This window comes from Bolinopsis microptera, chromosome 1, assembly GCF_026151205.1.
Source record: "Bolinopsis microptera isolate Bmic1 chromosome 1, MBARI_Bmic_1.0, whole genome shotgun sequence".
Classification (NCBI taxonomy): Eukaryota; Metazoa; Ctenophora; class Tentaculata; order Lobata; family Bolinopsidae; genus Bolinopsis; species Bolinopsis microptera.
The window spans coordinates 432,418-454,401 of NC_087072.1; the positions used below are offsets into that span (position 1 = coordinate 432,418).

At 42.4% G+C, this 21,984-nt stretch overlaps 6 protein-coding genes across 9 annotated transcripts in view; 4 read left to right on the plus strand and 2 right to left on the minus strand.

The window, feature by feature from the left end:
* Positions 1-21,984, plus strand: part of LOC134816918 (transcription activator BRG1-like) — a 762,051-nt gene that overhangs the window by 392,797 nt on the left and 347,270 nt on the right. The gene's annotated exons all lie outside the window — the stretch shown is intronic.
* LOC134815964 (coiled-coil domain-containing protein 141-like) overlaps positions 1-21,984 on the plus strand; it is a 59,899-nt gene that overhangs the window by 1,090 nt on the left and 36,825 nt on the right. The gene's annotated exons all lie outside the window — the stretch shown is intronic.
* On the plus strand, positions 70-2,141 carry LOC134825392 (complement factor H-related protein 1-like). The gene is made up of 4 exons (XM_063837573.1): positions 70-286; positions 493-688; positions 1,428-1,588; positions 1,954-2,141. The coding sequence occupies exons 1-4, from the start codon at positions 70-72 to the stop codon at positions 2,139-2,141; spliced, it is 762 nt and encodes a 253-aa protein (XP_063693643.1).
* On the plus strand, positions 2,132-10,489 carry LOC134815980 (complement component receptor 1-like protein). Its single transcript, XM_063824628.1, has 8 exons — positions 2,132-2,191; positions 2,371-2,529; positions 2,677-2,967; positions 7,732-8,046; positions 8,154-8,398; positions 8,547-8,759; positions 8,909-9,448; positions 9,709-10,489. The coding sequence occupies exons 2-8, from the start codon at positions 2,391-2,393 to the stop codon at positions 10,171-10,173; spliced, it is 2,208 nt and encodes a 735-aa protein (XP_063680698.1). The 5' UTR covers positions 2,132-2,191; positions 2,371-2,390; the 3' UTR covers positions 10,174-10,489.
* On the minus strand, positions 10,460-17,203 carry LOC134816012 (very low-density lipoprotein receptor-like). Of its 3 annotated transcripts, none has more exons than XM_063824672.1 (6): positions 17,081-17,203; positions 16,765-16,805; positions 14,120-14,239; positions 13,866-13,985; positions 13,244-13,547; positions 10,460-10,738 (listed from the first exon to the last, which is right to left on the minus strand). In XM_063824672.1, the coding sequence occupies exons 1-6, from the start codon at positions 17,110-17,112 to the stop codon at positions 10,549-10,551; spliced, it is 807 nt and encodes a 268-aa protein (XP_063680742.1). In that variant the 5' UTR covers positions 17,113-17,203; the 3' UTR covers positions 10,460-10,548. The 3 variants fall into 3 exon arrangements, with proteins under 3 accessions (XP_063680742.1, XP_063680751.1, XP_063680761.1); XM_063824681.1 differs by lacking the exon at positions 14,120-14,239 and adding an exon at positions 16,391-16,510; XM_063824691.1 differs by lacking the exons at positions 16,765-16,805; positions 17,081-17,203 and adding an exon at positions 15,185-15,300.
* The window catches only part of LOC134826030 (uncharacterized), a 32,341-nt gene continuing 27,840 nt past the window's right edge, over positions 17,484-21,984 (minus strand). The window contains exons 1-2 of one of the 2 annotated variants that reach the window (XR_010161648.1): positions 18,203-18,314; positions 17,484-17,791 (exon numbers count right to left, since the gene is read on the minus strand). Coding sequence is in view for 1 of the 2 variants with exons in the window: in XM_063838292.1 (XP_063694362.1) it covers positions 17,751-17,791 (41 nt within the window). In the remaining variant the exon portion in view is untranslated. Of the gene's footprint in view, positions 17,792-18,202; positions 18,315-21,984 lie in introns of those variants that run through there. The other variant, XM_063838292.1, reaches the window with a different exon arrangement.

The following is a 21,984-nucleotide window of genomic DNA, read 5'->3' on the forward strand; positions in this document are numbered from 1 at the left end:
TACGGGCACGACCTGTAGTCGCATGCTGTAGTCGCATCTCAACCCCCCCCCCACCCAGACAGAGGTACTATGGCCAGCATGCGACTACGGGCACGACCTGTAGTCGCATGCTGTAGTCGCATCTCACCCCCTCTCACCCAGACAGAAGTACTATGGCCAGCATGCGACTACGGGCACGACCTGTTCGGACCTGAGCCACTGGAGTGTAACGAGAACAACTTTGGAGGAGAGGTGAACACGTGCGTGAGACCTACTGTGGACTGCGTCATCCCCATCATCGGAAATGGTACAGTGGGGTGGTATTAGAATACAGAGTTACCATAGTTACACTACTAGTCACCATAGCTACACTACTAGTTACCATAGTATACAGAGTGCATGAACCAAACCTCTTCTCAGAGGTTAAGATAATTGCTAGTAAAACTATCGAATATCAACAGAGCTTGAAATAGCACAATATTAAAAAGTAAAGATAACATTGTCACTGTGAAGGACACGTGCGGAATGAAGGGCAGGACTTCAAAGAAGGAGACTCCTACCCGATAGTGTGTGACCGGGGCTACTACAACACTTACACCTACATCAACTGTGTGGTCGGACCTTCAACATACGACCCGTACAGCGTGCCGGACTGTTTGAGGCCCGTGTGGGGGTGTCCTAAAGTTGGTTTCCCTCTAATGAAACCCCTGTTAGTATATAGTTACCATAGTTACACTACTAGTTACCATAGTTACACTACTAGTTACCATAGTCACACTACTAGTTACCATAGTCACACTAATGAAACCCCTGTTAGTATTAGTACAACATTTATATCAATATATAGGAGGAGGAAATTAGACATTTTATCAGTTACTTCCCCTAATTACCCTTACTTGAGCTGATCAAGTAAGAGGTACTTGATCAGCTTGTGAACCATAACCTTTAATTAGGATCCAGCACTGTGCGGAGAGAAAACATGACACGTGCTGTATTAATAACCATAGTAACTCTATTAGTTACCATAGTAACTGTATTAGCTATTATAGTAACTGTATTAGTTACCATAGTAACTGTATTAGTTACCATAGTAACTGTATTAGTTACCATAGTAACTGTATTAGTTACCATAGTAACTGTATTAGTTACCATAGTAACTGTATTAGTTACCATAGTAACTGTATTAGTTACCATAGTAACTGTATTAGTTACCATAGTAACTGTATTAGTTACCATAGTAACTGTATTAGTATGTGACACGTGCTGTATTAGTTACCATAGTAACTGTATCAGTTACCATAGTAACTGTATTAGTTTGTGATCTGACGGGGACGTTAAAGTCAAAACCCTGATTAACCGTACACCCGATTTACCGTACTATTTCCCTTCCCCCAAACTGTGCGGTGAATCTGTTTTTCCTGTGGTATAAATAAAGAGTTTTATTGTAGGTTAGAAGAACCAGAGAGAGGGGACAGTGTGGAAGTAGAGTGTATTGAGGGGTACACCTTAGTGGGAGATAGCACACTAACCTGCGGTACCAAGTACGATTACACTGCTAGACGACTTCCTGAGTGCGTTCCTATTGCCGGCTGCGAGGCTCCAACCATAGGTAACATCTAGTTACCATAGTTACACTACTAGTTACCATAGTTACACTTCTAGTTACCATAGTTACACTTCTAGTTACCATAGTTACACTACTAGTCACCATAGTTACACTACTAGTTACCATAGTTACACTACTAGTTACCATAGTTACACTACTAGTTACCATAGTTACACTACTAGTTACCATAGTTACACTACTAGTCACCATAGTTACACTACTAGTTACCATAGTTACACTTCTAGTTACCATAGTTACACTTCTAGTTATCATAGTTACACTACTAGTTACCATAGTTACACTACTAGTTACCATAGTTACACTTCTAGTTACCATAGTTACACATATTATAAAACTACCTCACTCAGAGAACGGGGAGTTGAACACGACACTGTCTCACTTGGAGTGCGGTGAGAGGGTAGAAGTACACTGTAACACTGGCTTCTCTCTGTATGGAGACTACCTCATAACGTGTGAGAAGGGGACCTGGTCCGGGATTGTCACTCCAGGATGCCGCCCCGAGGAAGGTAAGTTATATTCACATTATTACGTGTGAGAAGGGGACCTGGTCCGGCATTGTCACTCCAGAGTGCCGCCCCGAGGAAGGTAAGTTATACACACTTGCTAGATTCTCTTAGCAATATACTCTGCATAACTCATGACCCCCCCCCCCCCTGCATTACAAGGAGTAAGATAATAGAATCCTTTAAACACTTAGAAGCAACATTACGTTATTAAACTAGAGAAATATTCGATATATATATAACAAATAATTTCCACATCAGAAATAGAAGAAGATTGTGAAATGCAGTATGTTTGGGACTACTCGGGCGAGTTTTGGCCGCTAGCTGACGGCTCCTTGAACCCGGGCTCCACTCTCATGTTGTACTGCTCTGACGGGTTCGGGGTTGCTAATGGTTACGACAAAGTAATGTGTGTGACAGGTGCGTGATTATACAACAACGGGAACAGTAGTATACAGTAGTATAGTATTATTGTAAAGGAATGACTGTAACTGTTTATATAAACCAAAACATAATCTAGCAATACCCAATGTTTCTCTACTTATAGTTTTACTCTAAAATTATCAGGATCAACATTCGAACCTCGGGAATTACCAGAGTGCGTAGAACTGGAGATAACAGGGTGTCCCACCCCCAACATTCAACACGGACAAGTTGACCCGGACCTAGATATAGAGGTCGGGGACACAGTGTACGTGACATGTGACCAGGGTTATGAACTACAAGGACCGGAGGAGCTGGAATGCGGGGCGGATGGTAGCTACGATGAGCTGCCTGTCTGTACTGAGGAGCTTATAAACTGCCCAGTACCAGAGATACTTAATGCTCTAGTCAGTCCAGCATTTCCTATATCACAAGGTAGGACTAGTTACCATAGTAACACTACTAGTTACCATAGTTCCAGAGATACTTAATGCTCTAGTCAGTCCAGCATTTCCTATATCACAAGGTAGGACTAGTTACCATAGTAACACTACTAGTTACCATAGTTCCAGAGATACTTAATGCTCTAGTCAGTCCAGCATTTCCTATATCACAAGGTAGGACTAGTTACCATAGTAACACTACTAGTTACCATAGTTCCAGAGATACGTAATGCTCTAGTCAGTCCAGCATTTCCTATATCACAATGTGTTCCCAGTTACCATAGTAACCCTGTATAATGACAATGTGTTCCCAGGGGGGGGGGGGGGGGGCCAATGAATACCAATGGAGACTTTTGGGGACTAATGGGGACTAAAAATCATGGGGACTAGAGGTCAACTCGTTGACGTAATTCACCATTTGTCCCCATAAGTCCCCAGAATTTTTGACAGTTATTTATGGTTTTCAAGTTAGTTTAATAACGATACGATCGAGATGTTTTGTCCAAGATAAGAGTAGGATAAATCTGACTTAAAAGTAAAATGATAAGCCCGGTTGTAATGTGTTCTACCACTGTACAAGTCAGTTCAGATTGAGGTAAATTGAAGTTTAGCTCTCGTGAAGGTAGAAGTAGCCGACTCGCTGAACTCTTAAATCTTTTGGGGGGGGGGGGGGGGGGGGGTCCAACTACAAAAAATACGAATACGAATTTCAAATTTTAGGGGTGCGTTCGTATTTTTTCGTATTTTTTCGTATTTTTTACCAACATTTTTTTTACTCTAGAAATAACAAAATATCCCAGATTAATGGATCTATAAATCCATTGGTATTCTCCGTTGTATCTTTGTATATTACACTGTATGACATCAGAGAAGATAAATATGACGCAGCAAAACTGGTGAACAAATGAAAATACAATACTACGATTACCTACTAATTAATAATTGGAGTTTAGCTGCTTGTCAATCTCAAGTAAGCGTATTTATGTCAAAATCACTGGGATATTATCACAATTCAGATATTATGATGTATTAATTGTGATTTATAAAGGTCTTTGAATGCTACATCACAGAATATTATTACCAAATACGCATTACGCATACTTTTAAAGTCTGGTAAGTTGGGTTCCTAAAACGAAATTGAATCAGCTTCGGCTGAACCCATTATATATTATAATATATAGACTATATATGGCACATTCATATTTCATATTGATATTCTATCAGATTTTTCTTTAGATAAACTTATTACACAAAGTAGTCATGGTTATAGTAACAGCTTAAATTCCTTAGGATTAAAAATAGAGAAAAACTTCAAATTCTCTTAGTGATCTTCAAAACTTCTTTTGATAGGTAAATCTTACAATCTACATCAGACTTCACCCAAACATGATAATTCTGATGGGTAGAACAAAAGGAGTTAGTCAGTTAGTGAGTACACGGCAGACAGCCTTGCTGAATATATGCGATGTTGACATGAACAGAGCCTGCCCGCGGAACTTGACAGCTTGCTTGAATTTTTTCTTGTCGAACCAGCCCTTGTCACCAACAGATACAGTATACACGTTTACAGTCTTTTCCAAGCGATTCACATGGCCGAGAAAGTGACACCCTGGCGATACTGTAGCCTTTGATTCTCCTTTGGTGTGTATGACCTGCCATTGATGACCGACCGTCGTTCATAAACTTCTCAGCAACAGTATCAACATGGTACCAACGGCCGTCGGTTGTGAGAACTCCAGTTGACTGGTTATAAATCTCCATTTCATCATCATCATCATTGGGGGCCTCAAGCTCAGCCTCTTCCCTGTCTTCATCATCAACTAGAGTGTAACATCATCAACTAGAGTGTAACAGTCGGGTTCAGTAGGTATATCGAGTTCGCACCCGGACAGCTTTGTGTGAGCACGAATCATATCCTTCCCCATGTCGATGCCTTCCCTGAGTGCTTTCCTAAGTTTCTTGAGGCTGGTGTCTCTGCCCTTGTACACCCGTGTTTGGTTGGGATTGGGAATCAGTGACGAGAGCGAGGACGAGGAGGAGGACGACTGATAAAAAGGAGAAGGGGGAGGAGGAGGAGGACTGGGTAAGGACTGATGAGGAGGAGGTCTAAAGACGAAGAGGACTGAGAAGGAAGACAAGGACAAGGAGGACGACTATGAGGAGGACTGAGGACGAGGACTGAGGAGTGGGAGGAGAACTGGGGGGATGACTGAGGAGAAGGACTGAGGAGGACTGAGGAGGGGGAGGAGGAGTAAAAGGATGATGACTAAGGACGAGGAAGACTGATGACTGAAGACGAGAGCGAGGACGAGGAGGAGGACGACTGATAAGAAGGAGAAGGAGGAGGAGGAGGAGGAGGGCTGGGGAAGGACTGATGAGGAGGAGGTCTAAAGACGAGGAGAAGTGAGGAAGAGGAGGACTGAGAAGGAAGACGAGGACGAGGAGGACGACTATGAGGAGGATTGAGGACGAGGACTGAGGAGGGGAGGAGAACTGGGGGGATGACTGAGGAGGAGAAGGACTGAAGAGGACTGAGGAGGAGGAGGAGGAGTAAAAAGATGAGGACTAAGGACGAGGAGGACTGAGGACGAGAGCGAGGACGAGGAGGAGGACGACTGATAAAAAGGAGAAGGGGGAGGAGGAGGAGGACTGGGTAAGGACTGATGAGGAGGAGGTCTAAAGACGAAGAGGACTGAGAAGGAAGACGAGGACGAGGAGGACGAATATGAGGAGGATTGAGGACGAGGACTGAGGAGGGGAGGAGAACTGGGGGGATGACTGAGGAGGAGAAGGACTGAAGAGGACTGAGGAGGAGGAGGAGGAGTAAAAGGATGAGGACTAAGGACGAGGAGGACTGAAGACGAGAGCGAGGACGAGGAGGAGGCCGACTAATAAGGAGAAGGATGAGGAGGACTGGGGAAGGACTGATGAGTAGGAGGTCTGGGGGAGGACTGAGGAGGAGGAGGATGACTGAGGAGTAGGAGGAGGAGGAGGAGGACTGAGGAGGAGGAGGACTGAGGAGGAGAAGGAAGAGGGGGAGGAGACTGAGGAGGAGAACTGGGGAGGACTGAGGAGAAGGAGGATGACTGAGGAAGGAGGAGGAGGACTGAGGAGGAGGAGGACTGGGGGAGGACTGATGAGGAGGAGGACTGGGGGAGGACTGAGGAGGAGGAAGAGGACTGTGGAGGAGGACTCAGGAGGACTCAATAGGAGGACTGAGGAGGAGGAGGACTAAGGAGAACGAGGACGACTATGAAGGGGACTGAGGAGGAGGACTGATGAAGAGGAGAAGGAAGAGGAGAAGGAGGAGGATGAGGACTGGGGAAGAGGAGGATGAGGAGGAGGACTCAGGAGGAGGAGGAGGACTCAGGAGGAGGACTCAGGAGAAAGAAGACTCAGGAGGAGGAGAAGGAGGAGGAGGAGGAGGAGGACTGGCGAAGGACTGATGAGAAGGAGGTCTAAAGACGAGGAGGACGGAGGACGAGGAGGACTGAGAAGGAAGACGCGGACGAGGAGGACGACTATGAGGAGGACTGAGGACGAGGACTGAGGAGGGGGAGGAAAAACACATAAAACATACTAATGGAATGTCCTATTGGTTCGTTTTCTCATCACAATATATACTATTATATAGCATACGTATTATGTAGGGGTTCTGATTGAATTATATCACTTCTGAGAGGTTTTAGAGATCGATTCTGTAAATTTCTCAATTTTCCGATTTTTCCGATTTCGATTTTGGCCTCATCAACCCTCATATCGGAAATCGGGTTGGACCCCCCCCCCCCCCCCCCCCAGTTAAATGGACCAATTTCCAATAAAACATAAAATGGATCACAATATATCCCAAATTTTAATTTTAAAAACGATAAAAAGGGAGCGACTTTCAAAATTTTGTGTGGGTTCATCGTTTTTGTTGTTGCACCCCCAGGTTTTATGTATGATACATGATGGTTTACATATTATTTTAATGTTTCTTCACTGCTAAGTTGAGCTTAGATCTGATTAATTACGAAGATGTGTGATCTTCTATTTATCAAAATGACGATTTGTAAAAAATACGAAAAAATACGAATACGAATTTGAAATTTTAGGGGTGCGTTCGTATTTTTTGTAGTTGGAATCCCCCCCCCCCCCCCCCCCCCCCCATCTTTTGACCCATCAGCATGGACATTATCGGGGAAAATGATGATCGATTAGAATCTTACAGTTACTCCTCCTTGCACGATGCTACTAGATCAATCTGATAAAATAAGCGTATATATGCAATATGTCTCCTCAATGTTGTCATTGGTAGTCGCCCCCGCCCCCTCCCTTAATTTACCTGAGGTACTCTAACAGCCCTAAAGTAGCTCCCAAGAAGTCAGGAATGTCCAGTGACCATTTATAAATATTCTAGACTTCAGTCTTGAGAAGTTTACGATCTGGTCTGGAGAAGCCAGATTTTTTGAAATCTAAATGGGGACTAATGGAGACTTTTGGGGACTAATGGGGACTAAAAATCATGGGGACTCGGGGTAAAATCGTTGACGTAATTCCCCAAGTCCCCAAAAGTAGTCATTGGCCCCCCCCCCCCCCCCCCCCCCCCCCCCGTTCCCAGTTACCACAGTAACCCTGTATAATGACAATGTGTTCCCAGTTACCATAGTAACCCTGTATAATGACAATGTGTTCCCAGTTACCATAGTAACCCTGTATAATGACAATGTGTTCCCAGTTACCATAGTAACCCTGTTAAATGACAATGTGTTCCCAGGAGACATCTACCTGATAGCTTGTGATAGAGGACATGAGCTGATCGGAACAGAAGAGCTGGTCTGCGGACGGGACGGACAAGCCACCTCGGAAAACCCGGACAACTACCCGGAGTGTATCTACCTGCCGGGGCCGTGTGATAAACCCAGGATAGAGAACGGCTGGGTTACATACGATCAGGACGACCTGGAGATCCCTTTCAGAGCGGAGACGTTCGTAGTGTGTTACGGGCCGAACTACGGGCCCCCTCAGACACTGGTCACTTGTATGGGCAACAACCAGTGGCAGCCTGCCATTCCAGTCTGTACCTGGCAAGGTAAGAGTGGGAGAGGCTACTATTCCTGAGTAGTATATAATATACATTTTTACAGTGTTATATAATATAATATATATATTATATAATATAAAAATATTCCTGCGCAGGACCAACTTGCGAGTTTCCAGTAATAGAGAACGGAGTGGTGAGCCCCCAACTAGAGGAGGTACTCCCAGAACAGGTACTCACAGTCACGTGTACTGAGGGGTACGAGAAGAACCCCCGCGTGGATCTGGAGTGTGTGTACGCGGGCGGACACGCCCAATACAATCACAAACTACCAGTCTGTGAGAGGACCAGTTCCTCCTGCAACACTCCGCAAATACAGAACGGTTATGTGGACGGTCCCGAGGTGAGTTACCATAGTAACACTGCACTACTAGTTACCATAGTTCCAGAGATACGGTCCCGAGGTGAGGAAGAATTATTTGAACCTTTTAATTCACAGAAGAGGAATTAGTTTCACACAGTAAAACACATAAATTGCAAATACTTTCCAGCCGTTGCAAAGAGACGACAGATTCACAGTGGTATGTGACGAAGGGTACGAGCTAGCTGGACAGCAAGGATCGCTGATCTGCTTCAAGGATAACATCTACTCCCAGCTGCTTCCTTCTTGTCAGATGAGCGATCTTAATGTTACAGAGTGCGACAAACCGGAAATACAGAACGCTAAGATCCTAGGAACACCTCTTACTGGCTACTATATAACTGTATGTAAAATAGGTCGGGAGAGGGGGGGGGGGGGGGGGGGAGCTTTATAAGCTAGGTTTATACTCAATGAATGAAGGTTTAGAGTGTTTGATTAATAAGCAATATAGAGTATATATATAAAAGTGTCGCTAAAGTTACATAACTCCAGGTGATATGTGACGAAGGGTACTCTATAGGGGGAGAGAGCAGACTACAGTGTCTGAACACAGGCCAGTTCGACCAGGCCATGCCCCAGTGTTCTGAGAAACCCCCGGACAGAGAGCTGCTCTGCGGAGAGAGGACCACATTGACCATGTTGGGTGGCAGCTTGGAGGGCACTGACTTTGTAACATCACACCCTACTGGGGAGCCGGATGCAGACCCGGACCAGATCCCCACAGTGACTATATTCGGAGGGAGCCCGGCTAAACCCAAGGAGTTCCCATGGAACGTGCTGATAGAGTTTAGCAAGGGGCGGTTCTGCGGAGGTTCCATCATCAGCAGAGAGTGGGTCCTCACAGCGGGGCATTGTCTCCTCGATAACTTCTACCAGCGCTGCAACAACAGACTGGACCCGGGCTGCAACACCATGTCTAAGAACGATGTGAGGAAGGTGATCGCTGGGATGTACGACAGAGACTCCAACAACGAGCAGAGACAGATCAGAACAGCTACCGACCTCATACTGCACCCTTACTTCACCTCTCAGGTACTAGTTACCATAGTTACCATAGCTACACTACTAGTTACCATAGTTACACTAGAACTTAATATAGTTACACTACTAGTTACCATAGTTACACTACTAGTTACCATAGTTACACTACTAGTCACCATAGTTACACTACTAGTTACCATAGTTACACTACTAGTTACCATAGTTACACTACATAGTTACACTACTAGTTACCATAGTTACACTACTAGTACCTTATATGAGTTATACTTCACCCTTACTTTTCCTCTCAGGCCACTTACATAGACTTCGATGTGGGACTAATCAAGGTAAACGAGCCCTTCACCTACAACGAGATGGTGAACAGAGTGTGTCTACCTAAGGCAGGGGCGGGCACTCTGGTGGGCAACCAGAAACTAGAGATCTCAGGCTGGGGTAAAACCAACTCCTCGAGTGACTCGTCCATCATGTTGAAGACCAAGGTTCCGTACGTGAGCAGGGAAGTGTGTAACGAGGACAGATCGTACGGAGGGGTGGTTACAGAGACTATGTTCTGTGCTGGCTTTCAGGCGGGGAGAAAGGACGCGTGTCAGGGAGACAGTGGGGGTCCGCTCGTCTACCTGGGCTCTAACGGTACCTTCGAGCAGGGCGGCATTATCAGCTGGGGGCGGTACTGTGCCGCCGAGAACTTTTACGGGGTTTACACGAACTTGCCCTACTTTTACGATTGGATCATGAACTATATAATTGAGAACTAAGTAAAAGCTTACCCGTTACCATAGTAACTGCAGCAGTTAACCTGGGACTCCCGGAATTGAAGTAGTGCCTGTTGTTCCTGATGCTGGCACTAATCTTGTGACTTTTAACGGATGCGTGTCAGGGCACAGGGAACATGCCTAATTAATCAACTGATTAGGGTTCTAAGAATTGAGAAAATGATTGCAGTAATGAGTAAATAATTTAAGAATTTGGAGACGTTAAATTATTTCCACATCTGAGTAGCATCAAGGCTGAATGCAGTGATTGACAAATGACAATGGGAAATAAAACTTTTAATTTGCTATATCTATTCGTTACAAACATCAAAATCAACATAATCAATGAGAACTTAGAATAGCAAAAAATAAGTGTTTTTATTGCACGACAGCTATCCGCATAGGTAATACAGTTCTACGTGTAAAACTCTTCAACATGCACCGTAGAATGAGGTAGCTAGTAAGGGACAGTATCCAGTACACAAGTAGTGAGATGAGACAGTGCAGGAAGTGTTGTTCACTTTCACAGAATAGTTCATCATTCTGGTCGTACTTACACTCACCACCTCTGTAAATATAAAGTTACCATGGTTTAACCTCTGTAAAAATTAATGTTAGAAAAAGTCTAATAAACGATGCACTGAGCGTGTCATTAAAAGAAGTTCAATTAAAGTTATTGGACAAGGTTACCATGGTTACTGCAGCAGGTTATTATGGTAACTGCACAAGGATACTATGGTAACTGCAGCAGGTTATTATGGTAACTGCACAAGGATACTGTCGTTACTGCACAGGGTTACCATGAAAACTGCACAAGGTTACTATGGTAACTGCACAAGGTTACCATGGTAACTGCAAGGTTACCATGATAACTGCAGTAGGTTATTATGGTAACTGCACAAGGATACCATGGTAACTGCAGCAGGTTACCATGGTAACTGCAGCAGGTTATTATGGTAACTGCACAAGGTTACTATGGTAACTGTAAAAGGTTACTATGGTAACTGCACAAGGTTACCATGGTAACTGCAGCAGGTTATTATGGTAACTGCGCAAGAATACCATGGTAACTTCAGCAGGTTATCATGGTAACTGCACAAGGATACCATGGTAACTGCAGCAGGTTACCATGGTAACTGCAAGGTTACCATGGTAACTGCAGCAGGTCACCATGGTAACTGCAGCAGGTTACCATGGTAACTGCAGCAGGTTATTATGATAACTGCAGCAGGTTATTATGGTAACTGCACAAGGATACCATGGTAACTGCACATGGTTACCATGAAAACTGAACAAAGTTACTATGGTAACTGCACAAGGTTACCATGGTAACTGCAGCAGGGTATTATGGTAACTGCACAAGGTTACTATTGTAACTGCAAGGTTACTATGGTAACTGCACAAGGTTACCATGGTAACTGCAGCAGGTTATTATGGTAACTGCGCAAGGATACCATGGTAACTTCAGCAGGTTATCATGGTAACTGCACAAGGATACCATGGTAACTGCAGCAGGTTACCATGGTAACTGCAGGCTGCAGCAGGTTACCATGGTAACTGAAAGGTTACCATGGTAACTGCAAGGTTACCATGGTAACTGCAGCAGGTTACCATGGTAACTGCAGCAGGTCACCATGGTAACTGCAGCAGGTTACCATGGTAACTGCAGCAGGTTATTATGGTAACTGCACAAGGATACCATGGTAACTGCACATGGTTACCATGAAAACTGAACAAAGTTACTATGGTAACTGCACAAGGTTACCATGGTAACTGCAGCAGGGTATTATGGTAACTGCACAAGGTTACTATTGTAACTGCAAGGTTACTATGGTAACTGCACAAGGTTACCATGGTAACTGCAGCAGGTTATTATGGTAACTGAACAAGGATACCATGGTAACTGCACAAGGTTACTATGGTAACTGCAGCAGGTTACTATGGTAACTGCAGCAGGTTACCATGGTAACTGCAGCAGGTTATTATGGTAACTACACAAGGTTACTATGGTAACTGCAAGGTTACCATGATAACTGCACAAGGTTACCATGGTTACAGGTGTTGATCTGTTGTTAATGATGAGGTCCAAAATCCAAATATTCATAAGTCTCTAATAATTTTTACGGACATAATATATGGCGATCTTGAGGTTTTTACAGACTGACAACTTTTATTCCTGTCATCTTAAAATAAGAATAATTTGAACTAATATTAAACCTGCTGAACGACTTATGCGCCTGATGAGTCTAAATGAAAAAGAAAAAAGAATAGATGTGGATTCTCGTGGGGAGGTGAGGTACATTTGTTCGTGATTGGACGGATCGGCGTTTTTTTAGATCACTTGACATAACACCTCTATTGCTATTGGTCGCTCGGGATCACGGAGCACATAGCTGCCCGTCGTTCAGAATAAATTTAATTCAGTTGTTATCACGATTGTTGCTCACCAAAATGAGTTGCTCGCCTGCGGTGTGTTTTCGTACTCTGCTCTTCACTCAAGTTGCAAAACTGCAATAAACATATTATTGCAACGAACATTTCTCTCTGAAAATTCTGTTAGTACCTGTTCGATCAGTTAAGGTGACGATTGCCTAAATATTTCGGTTTCAGCTTAACCCCCTCGGTCATGAGTAGAACCAAAGGATCAAAGTATATGTTGCTGGTTGCTCTTATTAACTGAAAAACATCAATTTTGAGGGATAAGGAAGTGTTTGTGGGTTCTAAAACCTAGTTAAATCGATTTCTCGTGCAACTTTATGTCAAGAACAGTCATCAAAATGAGTTAATAAAAAGTTCGATTTCTCGGTTATTTTTAAGCTTTCGTTCAGAAAATAATTCGGGATTTTCAAAGGGGGGTTACAAGAAGGAGTTACAAGCGTTACAAGCGTTACATAATACAAAATGTGCATCACCTCTTGATCCTGCTGAACAGAACCTCCACCTTAAAAGTAAACAAATGTACCTCAAGCTCACCTCGGCACCTCCCCACGAGAATCCACATCTATAATAGTAAAGGGGTATAAACATAAACATGATAAAGGTTGACTGAATTAATATTAACTATAGAACTTACTCCTGACAGCAGATAGTACCGCAACAAAAGTGATCCTCTTCACAGCACTGAGTATGTTCCTGAGCATTCTCATCTTGTTGCCATGACAACTGGTCCGGTTCCCCAGCACTCTTCTTTTGTAACCATGACAACTGGTCCGGTTCCCCAGCACTCTTCTTTTGTAACCATGACAACTGGTCCGGTTCCCCAGCACTCTTCTTTTGTAACCATGACAACTGGTCCGGTTCCCCAGCACTCTTCTTTTGTAACCATGACAACTGGTCAGGTCCCTCAGAACGCTTACAGCATTTCCCCTTTTGCTGTTCTGTGTGATATCGTGTTTTAGCGGGGGGCGGGGGGGGGGGGGGACCCTTCCAGCTCCAGCTGGGAAGTTTCCCTATTCTTATATTGAAATATTATGATGTATTAGGGATTATTATTCCATTTGTAAATACAGACGATTTGTACAATTTAAGACTTTTAGCCTCTGATAGAGCGGGATGGAAGAAGTTGTTATAGTTTGTGTATCAGTTTTTCTTTTTTTTCTGGCTACTTATCAGATCTTTAACATGTTCATTTATGTTCTATTTTTGATTTGAATAAAGTTATATAATAATAATTAGGGAGCAGTGAATTAACAAACCTCCGCAGTTTTGTTCGTCTGACTGGTCAGAACACTGTGGATAGCCGTCACACCTCTCATCTTCATAAATACAATTCTCACCGTCACTACACTTAAACCGGTCGTTCGAACATGTGTAATCTGAGAGACACGATTTATGATATTATTATCAATACAAGGAAAAATCAAGATCAACGTCAAAATTGAGACTTTTGATTAAATACAGTCTGGTGTATGTCAGTAGCATGTGTGTAGTGTGTTTATAATCTGAGCACCTTCACAGTCAGCTTCATCGGTCCCATCTTTACAATCCTTTATCCCATCACACACCATACTCTCGTAAATACACTGTACAGAGTCTGAGCATCTTCTTTGGTCTCCATACGAGCAGGAATCTGAAGACACAATTAATTAACATAATTAACATAATTAACATAATTAACATAATTAACATAATTAACATAATTAACATAATTAACATAATTAATTAATTAACATACTCAGACAAATGTGCGCAGATAGAAATACAGAAATACTCTGTAGTCGGACTAACTTATCGGACTTTATTTGGTCGGAGATTACGTGAGCCCTGACGTAATTTCATCCCGCCCAAAAAAGGTCCGATAAGGTATAATATCAGTTTTAGTATTTAAACGAGCAATGAGCACATTGTTTATTCCCCAGCTCCAGCTGGGAAGTTTCCCTATTCTTATATTGAAATATTATGATGTATTAGGGATTATTATTCCATTTGTAAATACAGACGATTTGTACAATTTAAGACTTTTAGCCTCTGATAGAGCGGGATGGAAGAAATTGTTATAGTTTGTGTATCAGTTTTTCTTTCTTTTTTCTGGCTACTTATCAGATCTTTAACATGTTCATTTATGTTCTATTTTTGATTTGAATAAAGTTATATAATAATAATTAGGGAGCAGTGAATTAACAAACCTCCGCAGTTTTGTTCGTCTGACTGGTCAGAACACTGTGGATAGCCGTCACACCTCTCATCTTCATAAATACATTTCTCACCGTCGCTACACTCAAACCGGTCGTGCGAACATGACGTGTAATCTGAGGGAGTGCGAACATGTGTAATCTGAGGGAGTGCGAACATGTGTAATCTGAGGGAGTGCGAACATGTGTAATCTGAGGGAGTGCGAACATGTGTAATCTGAGAGAGTGCGAACATGTGTAATCTGAGAGACACGATTTATGATATTATTATCAATACAAGGAAGAATCAAGATCAACGTCAAAATTCAGACTGTTGATTAAATACAGTGTAGTGTATGTATGTAGCATGTGTGTACTGTGTAGTGTGTTTATAATCTGAGCACCTTCACAGTCAGCTTCATCGGACCCATCTTTACAATCCTTTATCCCATCACACACCATACTCTCGTAAATACACTGTACAGAGTCTGAGCATCTTCTTTGGTCTCCATCCGAACAGGAATCTGAAGACACAATTAATTAACATAATTAACATAATTAATTGATTAACATACTCAGACAAATGTGCGCAGATAGAAAATATACAGAATTACTCTGTAGTCGGATTAACTTATAAACTTACCGGACTTTATTTGAGATTACGTGAGCCCTGAAGTAATTTCATCCCGCCCAAAAAAGGTCCGATAAGGTATAATGTCAGTTTTAGTATTTAAACAGGTAAGGATAAGGTTTCCTGTGTTTGCAAGAATATCTTGAGTTCGGCTGCTTAAAATTGGCCCAAAATTTCACCGATTATCCGTCTCCTGGCCATACAAATGTGTGAAAAGTTTCAGTAAAGTGCGATTTGTAAGTCTCGAGATATGGGCCTGCGATATTGACCCTGAGATAGGGTTTTCGGGTTTTCAAGGAATATCTTGAGTTCGGCTGCTTACAATTTGCCCAAAATCTCACCGATTATCCGTGTCCTGGCCATACAGCGATGTGAAAAGTTTGAAGAAAGTGGGACTTTTGAGTCTCGAGATATGCGCCTTTGTGACCCCCAAAATTGCCCCTTTGGATAAGGTTTCCTGTGTTTGCAAACATATCTTGAGTTTGGCTGCTTTAAATTGGCCGAAAATTTCACCGATTATCCGTCTCCTGGCCATACAAATGTGTGAAAAGTTTGAGTAAAGTGCGATTTGTAAGTCTCGAGATATGGGCCTGCGATATTGGCCTGAGATGGGGTTTTCGGGTTTTCGGGTTTTCAAGGAGTTAAACGAGCAATGAGCAATTTTTTTATTCCCCAGCTCCAGCTGGGAAGTTTCCCTATTCTTTATACATTGAAATATTATCTGAGGGAGTGCGAACATGTGTAATCTGAGGGAGTGCGAACATGTGTAATCTGAGGGAGTGCAAACATGTGTAATCTGAGAGAGTACGAACATGTGTAATCTGAGGGAGTGCGAACATGTGTAATCTGAGAGACACGATTTATGATATTATCATCAATACAAGGAAGAATCAAGATCAACGTCAAAATTCAGACTTGATTAAATACAGTCTGGTGTATGTATGCAACATGTGTGTAGTGTGGATAATAATCTGAGCACCTTCACAGTCAGCTTCATCGGACCCATCTTTACAATCCTTTATCCCATCACAGACCATACTCTCGTAAATACACTGTACAGAGTCTGAGCATCTTCTTTGGTCTCCATCCGAACAGGAATCTGAAGACACAATTAATTAACATAATTAACATAATTAATTGATTAACATACTCAGACAAATGTGCGCAGATAGAAATACAGAATTACTCTGTAGTCGGATTAACTTATCGGAATTTATTTGGTCGGAGATTACGTGAGCCCTGACGTAATTTCATCCCGCCCAAAAAAGGTCCGATAAGGTATAATCAATAATGTCAGTTTTAGTATTTAAAAGAGCAATGAGCACTTTGTTTATTCGTGGAAAATCAACTTACCAGACGACAAATCGTGATTAGCAGTCGAGTGATTGAACAATCTGAAATGGAGTGAGTGAGTGAGTGAGTGAGTGAGTGAGTGAGTGAGTGATCGATCGATCGATCGATCGATCGATCGATCGATCGATCGATCGATTGATTGATTGATTGATTGATTGATTGATTGATTGATTGATTGATTGATTGATTGATTGATTGATTGATTGATTGATTGATTGATTGATTGATTGATTGATTGATTGATTGATTGATTGATTGATTGATTGATTGACGCACAAGGGTACGTGTCGCACTACAGTACGGGAACCTAACTCACGTTATCACGATAAGTATCAAACAGACACACATGTTGTCCAAGTTGTCTGTTCGTTTGTCTGTTCGTCTGTAACCACTGTTCTATTATTAGCTAGGTCCCTTTGTTCTTCAAGTCCTCATGACATAACCTGTCAGGAAGTTATTGGACAAGGTTACCATGGTAACTGCAGCAGGTTATCATGGTAACTGCAATGCGAATCAAGGCTAAACGTTTGTTGGAGCAAAGAAGAGATATCTTACCTGAAAATGGGTTACAATCATTGATGCGATGGAAGTTAAAATTTATCTCATTTTTATCAAAACTAAAAATGAACCTTTGTACGGCACTTTGAGTCATGGATCGGGAAAAAATCAAAAACAACAATAAGATATGTTTAAAAGTAACATAAAAGTGAATCCACGGTACAAAATTGACAGAAATATCAAACTGATTAATTCAATTAAAGTACAATATATAAATATTTCAAATTAATGTAACCTTATGCATAATAACAAATTATTAAAATAATAAAAGCTGACAAACAATAAAGTTTAACGGTTTTCTCAAACAGGCTCCTCTATCCTGGTGTTGTTATTGTACAGACGATGAGAACAGAACAGATAACTAAGAAGAGACAACGCCCACAAAACACCCGCGAACACGAAGGGAATCCAGTTCTTGTTCTCGCACTTTAACATCCCTGACTCTTCGTCCAGAACACATTTGTCGCTCCTAGGGGTGGTTAAGTGTTAAACATTTGTCGCTCCTAGGGGTGGTTAAGTGTTAAACATTTGTCGCCACTATAGTGCACTATAGGGTGCACTACTAGGGTCTTTCCTTGAAATATTTCACAGTAGATGTGACAAGTCACTGAGAATGGCACAAGACACGATTGAGGTACTCAAAGTTCTATTCCCAAAGAAAGCTTTGATATTTAACAGGAAATCATCAGAATATAAAAAGATATTTTGGAATAGTTTTGAAGAGGAACTTTTCTGCCGTCCCTTTGACCAAAATTTCGCGGTTTTGACCGATTTTTGTTGTTGACCGAATTGATGCTTAGGTGGTTAAATGTAAAGCATCGGTCACTTAAAATATATTCAAGAACCAAGATGGGAAATGCAGAATAGTAAAAAAACTTACTCATAACAACATATAGACTGTACGAAGTTCATACAACATTTCATTGCGGGAGAACAGCACAAGTGAGGGTAAACTTGACTTCCACAACACTCCCACCCTGAGTCACAGCACCCTGAACCTACACCTGAGGGGGCACAAGTCAGGGTAAACTTTACTTCCACAACACTCCCACCCTGAGTCACTAGTGTAAAATAAGGTAGGCACCAGAACAGTCCTCCCGAGGCGTACCAATGGTATACAGTGCCTGCTCACAAGTCTCTCACTACACACTATACTCTCAGTCGTCGTAGCGACTGACAACTGCAATAACTCACAATAACTAAGTATTGAACTCTACGTTAATACGACAATCACGATAACTTGTATTGCCAATTACTCTGATATGACTACTACATACATGCAACTAAGTGCGGTACTGTGAATCAAACGGTTCAAATGCTACAATTCGGTCCTAAGCTAGAGTTGAACAAAGGAAACAGTTGAATCGAGTAATAACGTTCGAATGATGAATATAAAGATATTATCAACAATCACAACTTAAACTGTGGCAAGACGGGCCACGTTTGGCGTTCTAGATCAGCGGTTAACACTTTGATTAAACACGTCACCTAAAGAGCTTTTCCAGAACTAATCCTAACGTGTCCAGAAATGCGTTATCGACACGCGCCACGTGATACCACGTGGTCACTTAACTACCTAAATCTACACTCATTACTAACGGTCATAATAATCACTAAATTACAATCTACACAACTGCTAAAACTACTCTAAAACTGCAGCCTACATATTACACTATATCCCCCGGGAAAATTTAATCGATTTCGTCAATATCTCCAGGAGGTATTGACAAATTCGACTAAATCCCCCCTACCTACTACATCCTTTAAAAAAATCCTAAAACTCCCTCTTAAACAAACTACCCTAAAAAATTTACACGTGCTACAAAAATATAAAATTTTTAAAAAAATACGTGTACCATCACGTACCAAATCTGAATAATTAAAACTACACGTGAAATCTCACGTGACACAATACAAATAAATTATAAAAACTAACGTGATACACTTCACGTTACAAACTTCAACTACTTCAAAATATTTACAAAACTTGCTACCCTACTAACTGTCCTTCTCCTAAACTGTCCCTCCTACTTCCCTTACTTCTTCTGCTGTTCTGTCGAAGTCGTAGCACCGTCTACCATCCACCGTCTCTGTCCACACCACCCGTTGTTGAACACGTCCTCCACAACCATACTCCTAATCCAGGTACCGTACATCTAGGCACGAACCTACACTTACACCATTATTTCCGTACACCTAGTTACGAACATAACTTACACAATTATCTCCGTACACCTAGTTACGAACATAACTTGCATAATTATCTCCGTACACCTAGTTACGAACATAACTTACACAATTATCTCCGTACACCTAGTTACGAACATAACTTGCATAATTATCTCCGTACACCTAGTTACGAACATAACTTACACAATTATCTCCGTACACCTAGTTACGAACATAACTTGCATAATTATCTCCGTACACCTAGTTACGAACATAACTTACACAATTATCTCCGTACACCTAGTTACGAACATAACTTGCATAATTATCTCCGTACACCTAGTTACGAACATAACTTACACAATTATCTCCGTACACCTAGTTACGAACATAACTTGCATAATTATCTCCGTACACCTAGTTACGAACATAACTTACACAATTATCTCCGTACACCTAGTTACGAACTTCACATAAGTCACTGCAGACCGTCATATTTATAGATATGAAGTCAAATCATCTAGATTAAACCTTATCGGCACATGATAAATCCAGTCATCTAAAGGCAAACCTAGGCATCAGGAGCGATGCTCTACCGGAACTCAAGGTGACTCACGCTCTACTCTTCTCCACGGTTCAATCAACTACTCCACCTCTAGCAAACTCTCCACTCTCCAGGGTAGCAAGCCCTTCAAAATAAAAACCAGACATCACTCAACCATATCAACCGATAATAAGGACACCAGGCGAACCCTTAGCACGGCGGGAGATAAGAAATGCAACGATGACCACCTTCCACAGGTTCCAGGTAGTCTGCAAAACATGACAAATCGTCGTATCTGCCCGAGCAACAGGTAGTTAACTGGCATCCCTTGACCAGCAATCCTCTAAAAACCAAGTAAACTATCCTTTACCACCTTCAATACAACACTAATTCTCGACACCGGTCTGTAGTAATCCGGCTTCTTTAATTCTGCTCTATTCCTTAGAGAACGTCCTCCACTGACTACAGGTGTACTCTGTTCCTCAGGTGAGTAAGCTAGTGTACTGTTACTCTCCCCCAGTATGACAGGACTCAAACTATCCTCCATCCGGGATGTAGGTTCCTCAACCCCTCTGCCCCACCCGGGTGTGTGGAAAGATCCAAAACTCGATTCTGTCTCCTGGATAGGTGATGAAATATGAATAGGAGTGTTAACCCTAGCTGGTGTCTGAGGGTCATGTTGGATTGAAATGTCCTGACTTTCCGTTCTGAAGGGAAGTGAATATTCCGGTGATAGAGGTACGTCAGGAATATCAATATTCTGACTAGACAAGGTACTCTCTCGAACCACAGAACTCCCTCTCTCCACATGCTCAGGCATCCACTCCTCATCACTACTGCTATCACTATCATCACTATCCCTTCTTACTGGGTCTTTTCTCACCGGCTCCACAGTATCTCTGCTGTCCTCACGAATCACTACTCTTTTCTCCGAGAATCTGTTCATCTCGTAGTGCTTCATTTTACAAATGTTCGTGACCTTCTCTAATCCAGGTCCGTACTCCACCACATACAAGTGATCATTTAGTACCTTCTTCACCTTGCACGGACCCCTAAATCGTGGAGCAAACTTGTGTTTAGGACATTGCACTAACACGAAACAAAAGTCGTTCTCCTTAAAGTAAGGACCATGCAGGTTTCGATCATGTTGCCTCTGTGCATACATGAAATCTACATTAGCACTCTCTCTCACTCTCCTGATGATCCTCTTCATTTCTCTGTGAAGCTCGTACGCCTCCCTGGCAGCGGCGTTCCTCGTATCTGGCTGATGCTTTTCTCTATCATCTAACATCAGATTCAACGGCAAGTTGACCTCTCTGCCAAATATCATCTTGTGAGCAGAATACCCAGTTCTCCGGTTCTTCAAACAGTTCAAGGCAAATGTACTCTTGTCCAGGTACATATCCCAACAGTTCTCCTTTCCCCTAGGAATGCATGCACGCAACGCTCGATTTGTTCTCTTGTTGTTGCTCTCAGCACGGGCCGTGCTAGACGCTTTATACGATGTTCCGTGAGTTTTCTTGCACTCGAAAAACTCCCAAACTTCCTTGAAGAATTCTGCTCTGAACCCGGGGTGATTATCCACAATTAACTCCCGACACATTCCGAACTTTAATACCCAGTTCTTCATTATTGCTGCTATATTCTCCTTAGCAGTTTGACTCTTGACTGGAACTGCTACCAGATAGTTTGACCAGGCATCAGAGATAGTAAGGATGTATCGATATCCTCGGGGTGTTCTCTGATTTGCTGTCGGTACTATGTGATCAATTACAATAGCGTCATTGAAATGGTGGAAGAACAAATGCTTTAACGGTGCTTTCAGATAAGCTTTCGGCTGCTTCATCTCTCCGCATCTTATGCACGCTTTGATGTACATTTTGAAGTCCTGCTCCATCTTTGGCCAGTAGAAGTACTCCCTGCATTTCTCCACACAGGTGCTGATTCCC

Coding starts and splice junctions, on each gene's coding strand:
- LOC134815980 (XM_063824628.1), top strand. CDS start 2,391: ATGCAGTATGTTTGGGACTACTCGGGCGAGTTTTGGCCGCTAGCTGAC. Junction 8,760..8,908: donor TTACTGGCTACTATATAACT/GTATGTAAAATA, acceptor ACATAACTCCAG/GTGATATGTGACGAAGGGTA. Junction 9,449..9,708: donor ACCCTTACTTCACCTCTCAG/GTACTAGTTACC, acceptor TTTTCCTCTCAG/GCCACTTACATAGACTTCGA.
- LOC134816012 (XM_063824672.1), bottom strand. CDS start 17,112: ATGTGTGTCTGTTTGATACTTATCGTGATAAC. Junction 13,548..13,865: donor AGACGAACAAAACTGCGGAG/GTTTGTTAATTC, acceptor GATATCACACAG/AACAGCAAAAGGGGAAATGC. Junction 10,739..13,243: donor GGTACTATCTGCTGTCAGGA/GTAAGTTCTATA, acceptor TTATATTTACAG/AGGTGGTGAGTGTAAGTACG.
- LOC134825392 (XM_063837573.1), top strand. CDS start 70: ATGGCCAGCATGCGACTACGGGCACGACCTGTAGTCGCATGCTGTAGT. Junction 287..492: donor CATCCCCATCATCGGAAATG/GTACAGTGGGGT, acceptor GTCACTGTGAAG/GACACGTGCGGAATGAAGGG. Junction 1,589..1,953: donor CTGCGAGGCTCCAACCATAG/GTAACATCTAGT, acceptor TACCTCACTCAG/AGAACGGGGAGTTGAACACG.